Raw genomic sequence first — 13,616 nt, 5'->3', positions numbered from 1 at the left:
ATGATTAGTATCGGCATTCTGATCAGCAAAGTGAAGCCTCTAAAACAAACACAGAAAAACCATTACAATGCACTTCTGACATCAACACACTCTAAGTGTTTCAGATTGGTCCCAAATCTGAAGCTACAACCTTCCTTCTCTTTTCTGAACATCTTAATGTTAGAACGTGTGCAAAATGCTCAAACGTTCAGTAGAAAATAACCTGGACTTTAGCCTTGAGCCTTCTTCAAATATACAAGGTAGCATGAGTTTATAAGAGGTCTGACATTTCAACTTGCTTCTATAAATAAACATACATTATGAATCCTAGTCTTGTTATACTAGTGTAAGGAGTAACTGACTTTAGGAAATCATTTTAAGAAGGAATTAATGTTTATTCAGTTGCAAGATGCATAAACATCCTCTTCCCTTTAAACAAAGAATGTAGGCAGCTATTTTAAGGATAAAATTGCATTTCTATGAGAGATAACAAATAGAGTAATATTGTAAGTCACTACTTAATTGAACCATGTTTCAGATAAAAGTTATACTATTGAAAAGAAACCAGCTTTAATAATTAACTCACTGCTAAAAATAACCAAAACCCATGTATCTTTACTGTATCAACCAAATGTATGCTCTTTAATTCTTTCAACTAGTGTGTCTTTGCTCTATGAACATAACACATGGATGTGAACAATTATAAGAAAATGCAACACAAGCCTCAATAGTTTCTATCAAAATTACTAGGTATCTTGTTTCCCATAAAAATAATAATGGTTTCTCATAATAACCTTGTTTATGACCCCTTCACAAGAACACTGTTTTCAAGTAATTAAGGAATTCTGAATATTTAATATTACTTAGCTTAAAACTTATAGGCATTACTCAAGATAAAAAATTAGGCTCTGAGTAATGTGTGTCCTATGCATTGGAGACTGAAGTACCCAAGCCTGGCAATCTCTCAGAAACTATTTCCATCCCATCTCAGCGAAACTTATCCTTACTTCAGCTGCAGCCAGTGATGTCACCTCCATCAGGTTCACTGCTCGGAAAGCAAACACAGCAGCTGCCAGGACTGGAAAAGAATGAACACTATTTTAACTGCTGGCCTACTCATCAGCCTGACAAATCTACTGGTATACCCAAAACCCACAGTGAGAACTCAGACCTAGTGCTTAACACAACTGCATTCAGTTAAGGTCTGGTGAGGAATGGAAATTTTCTTCTCTGGAGATCAGTATCTGAGGGCATTTCATTTTCTTTGGAAAAAATGAAAATTTTAGTGGTTTTTAAAAAGCTGTTTTATAAATTGTTTCTTTCATACCTACAGCTTCAATTATAACAGTTTTTAAATGGTAGATATAATGGCTGCCTTATGAAGATTTATTTTGATGCAGGTGTTTCTTATTGATGCAATGGAAAGGCTTCTGAAAAGTTAGAAGACTGAATTTTTAAATGTATCAGATAATATTTCATACGTATCAAGGCAGTATCTATATAAAAAATGCAGCAACAAGTATGTCTTTCCTTAAAAATGTTAACTTTATTGACTTTCCTAGAGTGTCATAACTGGGTATGTCTGTTGGGTGGGGTGTGGGGATTGATCCTGACATTTACATTAATGTTGGTTATAGGAAAAGATAAGTTGAAACTTTGAAAAAAAGAAATAAACCAAACCATTATAGACTATCTTGAAGGTCAATAATATATACGGAGTAGAAAACATCTAGATTTTTGTTCCCATTAGTCATATGCATATGAAAAGACAGTAATGCTGATATGCATTATGTCTTATTATATAATCTACCATAAAACCTTATGAAAGGGAATGAGTCATCATGAACAATGGAAGGACTCATGTAAGAGCTTCTGGCAACTCTGATAAGGAAACGGTACTGCCCAGAGGTCACATCACTTCTCCTATTTTTTCCATCACCATAGTGGTAGTGCATTCTCTACCGAACAAGTCCTTGAAGTTTAGGAAATGAATGGTAAGGAATCTTTAAAATTATGTGGAAGACTGGTTCCTAAGTATATTGCATAGACAATGCAAATAATTGTTAAAAATACATTTCTAGTATGGAAATAATAATCATAAGAACAGTTAATTCTCGTATCAACCCTGTGTTTGTTACTATTGTTAGCCCCATTTTACTAATGTAGAAACTGAGGCACTGTGAGTTTGGATGACATATTCAGAATCATACAGGTAGAAAATAATAGAGAGAAAACTCAACTCTGGCCCCAGAGCCCAAGCGTTTAACCACTGTGTGATGAAATTTCTGAGACTGAAGGTAAGCAATAATGACTCACCCCTGACATGGAATTTGGTGTGCTTTCCTAACTGTCTTCTCCTGTGACCCTCACAATGGTTTTCCCTTGGGATAAACCATAATGGAGAAGAGAATAAAAAAGAATGTATATCCATGTATATATCCATGTCACTTCATTGTACAGTAGAAATTAACACAACACTGTAAATCAACAATACTTCAATTTTAAAAAATAATGGTTTGCCAGAGATGGACTGAGGATGGTGCATGGTGATCCATGCTCTGGAGGATCAGGTGGCTAGGTGGCTAGATGGCTGTTCCTGGGGAGTACATGGTGGTAGGTGGCTGTTCCTCGGGAGTAGATGTCAGGATCCAGGTTTCTTAATTTCCCCAGGTAGAGGCAGAGTGACTGGGAAGCACAGGTAATTTTTGAGGGGACAATAGATTTTGGAAAGCTTGTCAAAAAAGCATTAGAACTAGTTAGGAAAATTCTGGAGGAAAAAAGACGGTTGTGGTAAAGTGAATAAATTTATTTAAAAAATCAAGTCAGCTGGAATTATTTAATATATAAAGACAGATATAAGAGATCTGGAACAAAGAATTTACCCTTTAATTGCGAATGGTGAAAATTTAAGTACTTTAAAGTCCTTGAGCTTCCATTTTTATAAGAATATCCAAGAAAACCATTTCTGTGGACAAGCAACTTCTTTATAGTTCTCTAATATCCAGAAACATATTTGACAATGGAGACATTTTATATGCTAAGGGATGTGGTCACTATTTCCTTTTTTGTGTGTAATTTAATAGAGTTGGTGAAAGCTTGACAGGATGGTCAAATTTTTTGCTGTAGCAGGAAAGAGTTTCACATGCTGGGAAATAGTTTTTCCAAAGGTAGATAAGAGGGAGAATAAAAGAGTAGTTACTAATTAGCTTCAGCATCCAAAATGCTTATGTGCTCATAACCTTTATTTATCTTGGTGTCACATCACAGAAGTTCCTTTCTGTCTACTTCATGTTTGGTTTGCCCAGCCCTTCCAAAGAGCAGGCTTATTTGCCAAGGAGAAAAGCTCTATACTTTGGGATATTTTCAACTGAATTCATGCTTTATATGAAATATAGAAACTCAAATACTTACTTTTGGTCTTTTAAATTGTTCGCATGAATTTTAAGCAACTCTATCATGAACATTAAAATACCCATGCTTTAAACTGTTCTTCAAAAGGCCCGAATAAGTTCACAGATTAAACCAGTAATATTTACTAAAATATTTATAAAGATTATATAAACTCACTTGAGCAAAAAAGTTGGTCCCAAAATATTCTTTTCTAATATACTCAGATGAAAAAAATGTATAAAATGATCAAAACTAACTTATATACATGTGTGCATGCATGCTCAGTCATGTCTGACTCTTTGCAACCCCATGGAGTGCAGCCCACCAGGCTCCACTGTCCATGGAATTTTCCCAGCATCTACATGCAATTATTTGCCTTATGTCTCTTTATTTGAATTCCAAGGAAGGAACTCCCATCAGTCTAATTTCATTTCTAGATGTTCTACAATTCTTCCCTGTTGGTTTTTTAAAAGACACTCTGAGAAAGCGAATGGATTCAACAGTGTGGACTGTCATTCTACCTATGTATCAGTAACTTATTAATGTATTAAGCATGCAGCAGAGTACCTGGCTTAGAGCAAATGCAGCACTCAACATTCATTTCTCTTTTACTTCAGTTTGCTGAGGGCATGATAAGTCACAGAAAGGGAGAATTTAAATTGGAAGAATTTAAGGTCTTATAGCTTTGAGGTCTTATAGTTTAACATTTCTTTCATGATAGAAAATCTTGTAACCCTTCAGATGACAGTTAAAAAGTCCATTCTACTTTTAGAAGGTCCTAATTATTAGAAAGTACTTTGTAATACTTAGTCCATTTCTTTAACATGCTCTAATATCTTTTTGAAATGATACAAAAAGTTACATGTTAATACAATGCTCTTCAAAATTTATGAACACCCAGAAGAATTACTTGGTGGAAAATCTTAAAATCCTGTCACCCAAGAAATGTTAGCAAAAAACAAGACTACTTAGCCTGGAAAATAGAAGACTTTGGGGAAAGAAGGGGGTGGGAATAGAAAAAACATGATGATGATCCCGATGCAACAGTAGTACCTTTTAACAAGTTATATTATCCAGAAGTGAAATAGGCCACTTAGTAAGACAGGGATTACCCAACACTGAATGTTCAAACACAGGATAAGTATTACCTGCCAGAAGCTATACTTGATGGTCCGGAGAAGGCAATGGTACCCCACTCCAGTACTCTTGCCTGGAAAATCCCATGGATGGAGAAGCCTGGTAGGCTGCAGTCCGTGGGGTCGCTAAGAGTCGGACACGACTGATCGACTTCACTTTCACTTTTCACTTTCATGCATTGGAGAAGGAAATGGCAACCCACTCCAGTGTTCTTGCCTGGAGAATCCCAGGGACAGGGGAGCCTGGTGGGCTGCTGTCTATGGGGTTGCACAGAGTCGGACATGACTGAAGCGACTTAGCAGCAGCAGCAGCATACTTGATGGTCTCTAGGATTCCTTCCATCTCTAGATGGTATGTATCACAGCCATTCAGCCAAAAAGGTGATGACAGACCTTTTTTTTTCCTAACTCATATTTGTATTGGCTTTAAAAACAATTGAGATGGAAGGATACTGGGAGTTATTAAAAACTTTAGTAAATGATAACTCTAATTACACCAGGGGCAACAGTTATCTTCATGGCACTTTATTATTTAACTTTCCTTTAAAAAATACCACCTAATTACTCTAGACCTCTCAACACTCAAAAATATGTTAATATGGTACCTAGAGAATCTTTTCCAGGAAAAGGGTCTTCAATTAAGCATTATTTCCAAATGGCCAGAGAGGTGACTTTACAATGCTGTCACTGGGTAAAGAAATAAAGGCTCTCACAGCTTAAATAATTTGCTCAGTATCACACAACTGGAGAAGGCTGGAACCAGCACTCTGGCAACTTTTCAGCTCTCCACCCATGTGAAAACTCTGCAAAATTTATTTGAATTCCCTGATAATCCTGGTGATAGAAACAACTGAATCTATTTTACATGTAGAGAAGCAAAATAATGTAAGAAATCTGTGCTGTGTTATCATACAGTTGCCCTCTGTGTATATCTGTTGTAAGAACTGCTTAATTATTAAATGGAGATGAGTTTGTGACTTTCTGAAAAAATGTTTAATTTTTTTTGACTTAAGAGAATAAGTAAAAGGGGGAACCTTTATGTATGACTCACAGACAGAGATTTCAACTATGCAGGGAGGCTCAGTCTTGGTTTGGCTTTTAGGCAGTAGCTGAGAAGGGGCACAGAACAGAACTACAAGATAATCAGAGGAGTCAGGAGAAGAACGGAAGTAGACCTACACTCCACTGCATAAACCTCATAGGTGCTGAGGCTGAACAAATGCCCTGGCTGGACTAGAAACAGGTGAGGGGAAACTGACATTCCTGGAAGCAATGAAGAAAGACTAGGAATAGGCTGGTGATGGGCAGTTCCTCAGGCGTATTTAGACTGCAGAACATCAGTCCTTGTCTTCTAAGGCAGATAAATCGACTAAATGTTCATGAATTAGAAATGACAGACAACTGTAGATTCCAATTCCAATTACAGATGGTAAATGTTAGAAAGAAAAGAAAGGCTTTACTATAGAAACAGCATGTGTTTTATAAACAAGCACTTACTCTTACCAGCAAGAATTTCCAGAGAGTTGTATCCTAGGATTCTGTCCCACAAAAGCAAGAGTTGATCTGTAGCTAAGTATCCAGAGAAAGCTCGAACCATCCATTTAAATGATATGCGAAGTCTATAAACAAAGAAAAACAAGATATTTTACCAGTGGTATTTTTTCTCATCAGAAAGCAATTATCAGAAGATCTCAGCGAGTTACAATGACAGTAACTCCTTTGTGGGTTTTAAAAATCACAGTCATTTAAAACTCAAGTACTCTACACATGTACAATGGAATACTACTCAGCCTTAAAAAAGAAATAAAACAATGGCATTTGCAGCAACATTATTAGAGATTACTATACTAAGTGAATTAAGTCAGAAAGAGAAAGACAAATACCATATGATATCACTTATATGTGGAATCTAAAATGTGAATCTTAAATGAACTTATATACGAAAAAGAAACAGTCTCATAGATACAGAGAATAGGCTTGTGGTTGCCAAGGCCAACAGGAGAAGGATGGATTGGAGCTCAGGATTAGCAGATGCAAACTGTTATACACTGAATGCATAAACAACGAGGTCTTGCTGTATAGCAAAGGGAACTGTATTCAATATCCTGTGATAGACCATAATGGGAGAGAATATGAAAAAGAATATATATATGTATAACTCAATCACTTTGCCATACAGTAGAAATTACCACAACATTGTAAATTAACTATACTTCAATAAAATAAATTTCAAAAAACTCAAGTACTCTATTAAATACAGCTGTAAAAATTCAGCTGAGAAACCCTGAGTTCCCAAATTAGTGGTCTCAAAAGTATTAAGAGAAAGAATTATATTTCAGAGCCCTACTTTATGTTGTAGTTCATTCTTTAGAAAACTCACTTCTACATTTTGTTTTTCAGGGTATGTACTAATTAGCTATCAATGAGGTGATCTTATAGTTTCAACAGTTCCAGGCAAGCCAAGATTATTTGAATTTTTATTCAAGACACTTAAATAAATACTTATAGCTGCATATTTTTCCAATTCAATAAATTATATTCCTAGATTTCACTCAAATGGCTACTAAGGATACAAAAAAGACAAGGAAAAATAGTTTTAAAGCTATAAGGGGTTTCCCAGGTGCTAGTGGTAAAGAACCCACTTGCCAATGCAGGAGACATAAGAGATATGGGTTTGATCCCTGGGTTGGGAAGATCCCCTGGAGAAGGAAATGGCAACCCACTGCAGTATTCTTGCCTGGAGAATCCCATGGACAGAGAAGCCTGGTAGGCTACAGTCCATGGGGTTGCAAAGAGTCAGACATGACTGAAGCAACTTAGCAAAATAAAAATAAAATAGAAAAGCTATAAGGGAACTTAGAAATAGATTTCTGATTTCAACCCTTTAGTTTTAAAAAGGAGGTCATCAGAACTCTGAAAGATCAGCAAGAAAATTCAATTAAATTCTATTTTGTGAAAAAAAAAAAAAACCCAAAATCCTAAGAAGTATGAGATCCTACTGTTTCATAACAAGGTTATGTTACAATAATATTTTATCTCTAGGATCAGGAAACAAACCCAGCTTTGGTGCCTGAAGAGATAAAATACTCTCTCACATTTCTCTACTATCTATTAGCAATTAAATACCAGTTGACTGCCCCTGAGAGGTTTTAGCCAAATTCTTTGTTAAAACTGTCATAATATTATATAAATACCAGTACTTTTTCTTAAAAGAGAAACTGGGATCCAGAGATTGCCTTTGTTGATGTCATATTAATTTTCCTAAGATTGAAAAAGGACCCCCAAGTTTCAGAAATTCCTCAATATTATATAACTATTGCTCTAATATAACAAAGCACATGTAGGCAGTAGTATTATAAGTCAAGTTTCTTGGTTGGTTTTAGAATATTAGTTTATAGATGCCAAAAAAACTTTTGGCCAGTGAATGTTTTAAATTTTAAAAGTTCACTAATTCCCTGGCATGCCAGTAGGACTCCATGCTTCCACTAAAGGGGACCTAGGTTCCATCCCTGGTCTGAGAACTAAGATCCCACAGGCATGCAGCGTGCCCCAAACAAAACAATTTCACTTTTAAGTCTAAATTATTAACTTCAACTAGTTTCATTTTATGGATCTCTCATAGTGTCTTATTAGACCAACAGTACCACATACCACGCCTCCCCGCTCCCACTAGATATATGTGCTAGTGTATCTAGCACAGAATCAGTTTCTTAGAAATAAAGCTTATTGATGCAGAATTTATATACAGTGGAATTTGCTTTTATTAATGTACAATTCTGAGTTTTGTTAAAACCAAATAGAAATTTGAGAACTAAAAAATACAAAAACGATAACAACAACAAAGCAACCCTCACTGGATGAATCCAACAGCAAAATGGAAATAAACAATGAGAGAGCCAGTGAATTTAAGTATAAGTCAATAGGAAGTGTCCAATCTGAACTACAGAATTTAAAAAATTGAAAATAAAATGAAAAGAGCTTTAGAAACCTGTGGGATAAGACCAAAAGTTTTAATATTTGTGTTCCAGAAGAAAAGATGAATGTGAGTGGTACAGGAAAAAAAAACTGAAGAAATAATGGTTGAGGGAGAATGGACACATGTATATGTATGGCTGAGTCCCTTCACTGTTCACCGGAAACTAGCACAACATTGTTAACTGGATATACCCTAATACGAAATAAAAAGTTTAAAGTTTGGGGGAAAAAAAGATGAAACCTAAAAAAAGAAATAATGGTTGAAAACTTCCTAAATTTGACAAAAGAAATAACCCTCAAATTCAAGATGTTCAACAAACCCTGAACAGGATAAACCCAAGAAATCCATGTCCAGATATATCATAAACTGTTGAGAAACAAAGACAAAGACCTTGATAGCAGTCAGAGAAAAAAAATAACTGGTATTATTTCTCCCTGAAATGTTTGGTTGAATTTGTCTGTGAAGCCCTCCAGGCCTGGAGTTTATTTGAAAATAGAATGTGATAGATTAAAGATGTATATTGTAAATCCTGCATAAAGTATTTTTTAATTAAGGCATGTACATTTTTTTAGTGATAATGCTATTGGATTTCCCAGGCAAGAATACTGGAGTGTGTTGCCATTTCCTTCTCCAGGGGATATTCCTGACCCAGGGGTCAAACCCATGTCTCCTGCACTGCAGGCGAATTCTTTACCTGCTGAGCCATCACGGAAGCCCAAGGCACTGTCATAGCCTGAATGCTTGTGTCCCCACCCCTACCTCAAATTCACTGAAACTACCTGCAATGTGATAGTATTAGCAAAGAGATGTGGCCCTTGGAAGCTAATTAGGATTAGATGGCAGAAAGTGAAGAGGAACTAAACAACTTCTTGACGAAAGTGAAAGAGGAGAGTGAAAAAGTTGGCTTAAAGCTCAACATTCAGAAAACGAAGATCATGGCATCTGGTCCCATCACTTCATGGCAAATAGATGGGGAAACGGTGGAAACAGTGACTGACTTTATTTTTGGGGGCTCCAAAATCACTGCAGATGGTGATTGCAGCCATGAAATTAAAAGACACTCCTTGGAAGGAAAGTTAGACCAACCTAGATAGCATATTCAAAAGCAGAGACACTACTTTGCCAGCAAAGGTCCGTCTAGTCTAGGCTATGGTTTTTCCAGTAGTCATGTATGGATGTGAGGGTTGGACTGTGAAGAAAGCTGAGAGACGAAGAATTGATGCTTTTAAACTGTGGTGTTGGGGAAGACTCTTGAGAGTCCCTTGGACTGCAAGGAGATCCAGCCAGTCCATCCTAAAGGAGATCAGTCCTGGGTGTTCATTGGAAGGAATGATGCTGAAGCTGAAACTCCAATACTTTGGCCACCTCATGTGAAGAGTTGACTCACTGGAAAAGACTCTGATGTTGGGAGGGATTGGGGGCAGGAGGAGAAGGGGACAACTGAGGATGAGATGGCTGGATGGCATCACTGACTCTATGGACATGAGTTTGGGTGAACTCCAGGAGTTGGTGATGGACAGGGAGGCCTGGCGTGCTGTGATTCATGGGGTTGCAGAGTTGGACACGACTGAGCAACTGAACTGAACTGAACTGAAGACGAAGTGGGTTCTCATGATTGGGATTAGTGATTTCATAAAGTCATGTGACAGCTTGTTTTCCCTCTTTGCTCTCCATCACATGAGGATACAATGAGAAGTCAGCAGTCTGCAACCTATAAGAAGGTCCTCTCTAGAACTCGACCATACTATCAACTTGATCTTACACGTCCAGTCTCCAGAAGTGTGAGAAATAAATTTCTGTTGTTTACAAGCCATACAGTTTATAGTAATACGTTGTACCAGACTGAACTAAGACAGACATTATCAACAAATATTTTTTAAAAGGTATAAATAATAACTCAATACTGGAGATAAAAATGGAATAAAAAATATTCAAAAGTAGGCAGGAAAAGAGGAAAAAAAAGAATAAAGAGCACATGGAACAAACAAAAAAGTCTATCAAAATAGTAAATGGTATCAACTGTTATTATTTTATCCCAATATCAATTACATTAAATATAAATGGAATAAACACACCAATTAAAGATAAACTGCCACAATGAAAGACCTGAATATACTTTTGATAAGAAAGCCACCTGAAAAGTAGAGACACTGATAATCAATATACTAAAAGTAGGACAGAAAAGAATACACGATACAAATTCTAATAAAAAGAAAGCTGGAATGGCTATATCAGACATAGTTCAGTTGTGTCCAACTCTTTGCTACCCCATGGACTGTAGTCCATGGAATTCTCCAGGCCATAGTACTGGAGTGGGTAGCCTTTCCCTTCTCCAGGGGATCTTCCCAAATCAGACATCAAACCCAGGTCTCCCACATTGCAGGCAGATTCTTTACCAGGTGAGCCACAAGGGAAGCCCAAGAAGTAAAGACATCAGTACACTAAAGATAATACAATAAAGATAATCAATACACTAAAAGTAGAAGGACAGAAAAGAATACACTATATGAATTTTAATAAAAAGAAAGCTGGAATGGCTGTATCAGACATAGATTTATTACTAGGAAAAGACATTACATAATGATAAACAGATCAATTCTCCTAAAAACAGTGTCAAATACATGAAATAAATATATATATAGCAACGTAGAAACAAAAAGACAAATTCCCAGTTATAATTGGAGACTCTAACACTTCTTTCTCAATAATCAATAGAAATAGTAGACAGAAAATTAACAGTGAGACGTCTTGAACATTATAAAAAAAACTTGACTTTATTAACACATAGACATTCTGCTCAATGCTAGTGGGAAATGAATTCTTTTCAAGTATACATGAAAGATTCATCAAGGTAGCTCATATTCTGGGTCATAAAACAAACTACAACATTTAAAAGAACTAAAATCTTAAGAAGCACATTGTCTAATTGTAATAGAATTAACATAGAAATCAATAACAGAAAGATATCACATTTTTTTCAAATATTTGGAAATTAAACAATGTACTTTTATATAAACTATGGTCAAACAGGAAGTCACAAGAGAAATTAAGAAACATTTTGATTGAATGAAAGTAGAAACATAAAATGTCAAAATTTGTTGAGTGGAGGTAAAGCAGGGCTTTGAGGGAAATTTATAACATTACTATTGCTTATGTTAGGAAAGAAATATCTGAAATCAATTCTCTAAATTTCACCTTAAGCAAGCAGAAAGATGAGCAAAACAAAGCAAAAACAAGCACCCAGAAGGAAAAAACAAATTAAAGAGGATAGATCAATGAAACTGAAAATAGAAAAACAGAAAATCAATGAAACCAAAACTGATTTTCTCAAAGAATAAAATAAATAAGCCTCTGACCAGAATAATCAAGAAACACAAGATACAAACATCAATCTCAGGAATGAGACAGGCAGTGGCACTCTGATTTTAAAGATAGTAAAAGGCTAATTAAGAATAATTATGGAATATTATGAATAGTTTATGTCCATACATATAACTTAGATAAAATGCACAAAGTACTCAAGTAGAAGGAGATATCCTGAAACGTCCTATATCTAGTAAAAAAAATTAAATTCTAATTAAAACTTTCCAATAGCATTAGTTTTAATTCATGAAAGTCTTTTTTTTTTTTTTTTAATTCATGAAAGTCTTTTAATAATTGATTTCTAGCCTGACAACTGAATTTTTACACTTTCCTTTCATTAGAATTTTGATGTTTACCATAGTTTATTGAAATAAATTTGTTCCTTTTAATGATTAAAGTATATGAATAGACTAGGAAAATATCAGGATTTTAGTTATAACAATTAACTAAATGTCTACAGAAAAGCATAGATATATACAAATATTCATTTCACAATAATAAAAAATGAAGTCAGTTTACCACAAGAAAAAAATACATGTGTAATATATTTCTGCCACAATTTTGTTTTATAATAATAATTATTAACAGAATTCTATTTTTTATTGGCTATAAAAGAAAGATTGTCAGGTATTATCAATAAATGATATGAGGTACACAAAGAGGAAGACAATAACAAAACACTGGTAAATCATTTGGAAATTTCTGTTGCCATGGACATTGTTAATTGAAAAAGAGAAAAGAGAACCAATAATAATGAGGTCCACAGGTACCCGACCTATTCACTGGTAACTCGTACCGGGATATTTACTGATAACTCATACTGAGATAAATAAACAAAAATTCAAGCTTTTGCAAGGAAAAATCACAGTGTACAACCATTAGTAGATAACTGATTTAGTTTTCACTTAGTGAAAGATGGCAAACTTTAACTGATCTGGCTTTCAAAGTTGTCTTCTGATAAATCTGGCCTAAATTGACAATTTTAGTATCATCATATTTCTCAGGTAGTATTTGTTTCCACAGATTTTTACCTCAGTTTGGTCACCATCTTTCACTATGAACTGGAATTAGTTGTCTGGTGATTCTTGTACCAAGCACAAAAATCCAAGCAAATAAGAATTTATCAGGATTTTGGTAAGTCTTCCAAGAATTTTTGGCACAATGCTGAGTTATAATTTACTACTTGATAATTATTGTTTTGGAGAAGGAAATGGCAACCCACTCCAGTATTCTTGCCTGGAGAATCCCAGGGACAGAAAGGCCTGCACATACAGGCTGCTTCTGTCAATTTCTCAGACTTTAAGACTGAACTTTTTAACTTGCATATCATTAGGTCACTCCTTTACCCTATGTATTAGATTCTAAAAGTTTGCCAGCACCTCATTGTGTTAAACCAACTACTCTGCACCTCTTTCTCGGAGAAGGCAATGGCAACCCACTCCAGTACTCTTGCCTAGAAAATCCCATGGACAGAGGAGCCTGGTAGGCTGCAGTCCATGGGGTCGCACAGAGTCGGACATGACTGAAGCGACTTAGCAGCAGCAGCAATTATGTTTTATTGGGGAAAATGTTAATTTCTCTTAAAAAAATCACTGCATCTTTGATGATTAAAAAGAGCCTTCTGATATCAATCTATTCTTCAATTAGGAGAGAAAAATACTCACGGTTGAGCCCCAATTTCTCGCAGATGATAAAAGAGTTGGGGGAGATAAGTTTGCAGAAGAGTTTCAAACAGCAGACAGAGTGACACAATACCCTGGATACAATAAGTC

The 13,616-nt window shown here is 35.5% G+C and overlaps 1 protein-coding gene across 4 annotated transcripts in view; it reads right to left on the bottom strand.

Moving 5' to 3' along the window:
• TBC1D19 (TBC1 domain family member 19) overlaps positions 1 to 13,616 on the bottom strand; it is a 156,256-nt gene that overhangs the window by 6,463 nt on the left and 136,177 nt on the right. For all 4 annotated transcript variants that reach the window (NM_001076938.1, XM_024993412.2, XM_015471566.3 and 1 more), the window contains 3 exons: positions 13,509 to 13,600; positions 6,009 to 6,124; positions 987 to 1,057 (listed from right to left, as the gene is read on the bottom strand). In NM_001076938.1, coding sequence (NP_001070406.1) covers positions 987 to 1,057; positions 6,009 to 6,124; positions 13,509 to 13,600 — 279 coding nt within the window. The remainder of the gene's footprint in view (positions 1 to 986; positions 1,058 to 6,008; positions 6,125 to 13,508; positions 13,601 to 13,616) is intronic.

This window comes from Bos taurus, chromosome 6 (assembly GCF_002263795.3).
Source record: "Bos taurus isolate L1 Dominette 01449 registration number 42190680 breed Hereford chromosome 6, ARS-UCD2.0, whole genome shotgun sequence".
In the NCBI taxonomy this organism is placed as follows: Eukaryota; Metazoa; Chordata; class Mammalia; order Artiodactyla; family Bovidae; genus Bos; species Bos taurus.
Note: the sequence above shows the minus strand (reverse complement) of the source record. Positions and strands in the feature narration are given on the sequence as shown.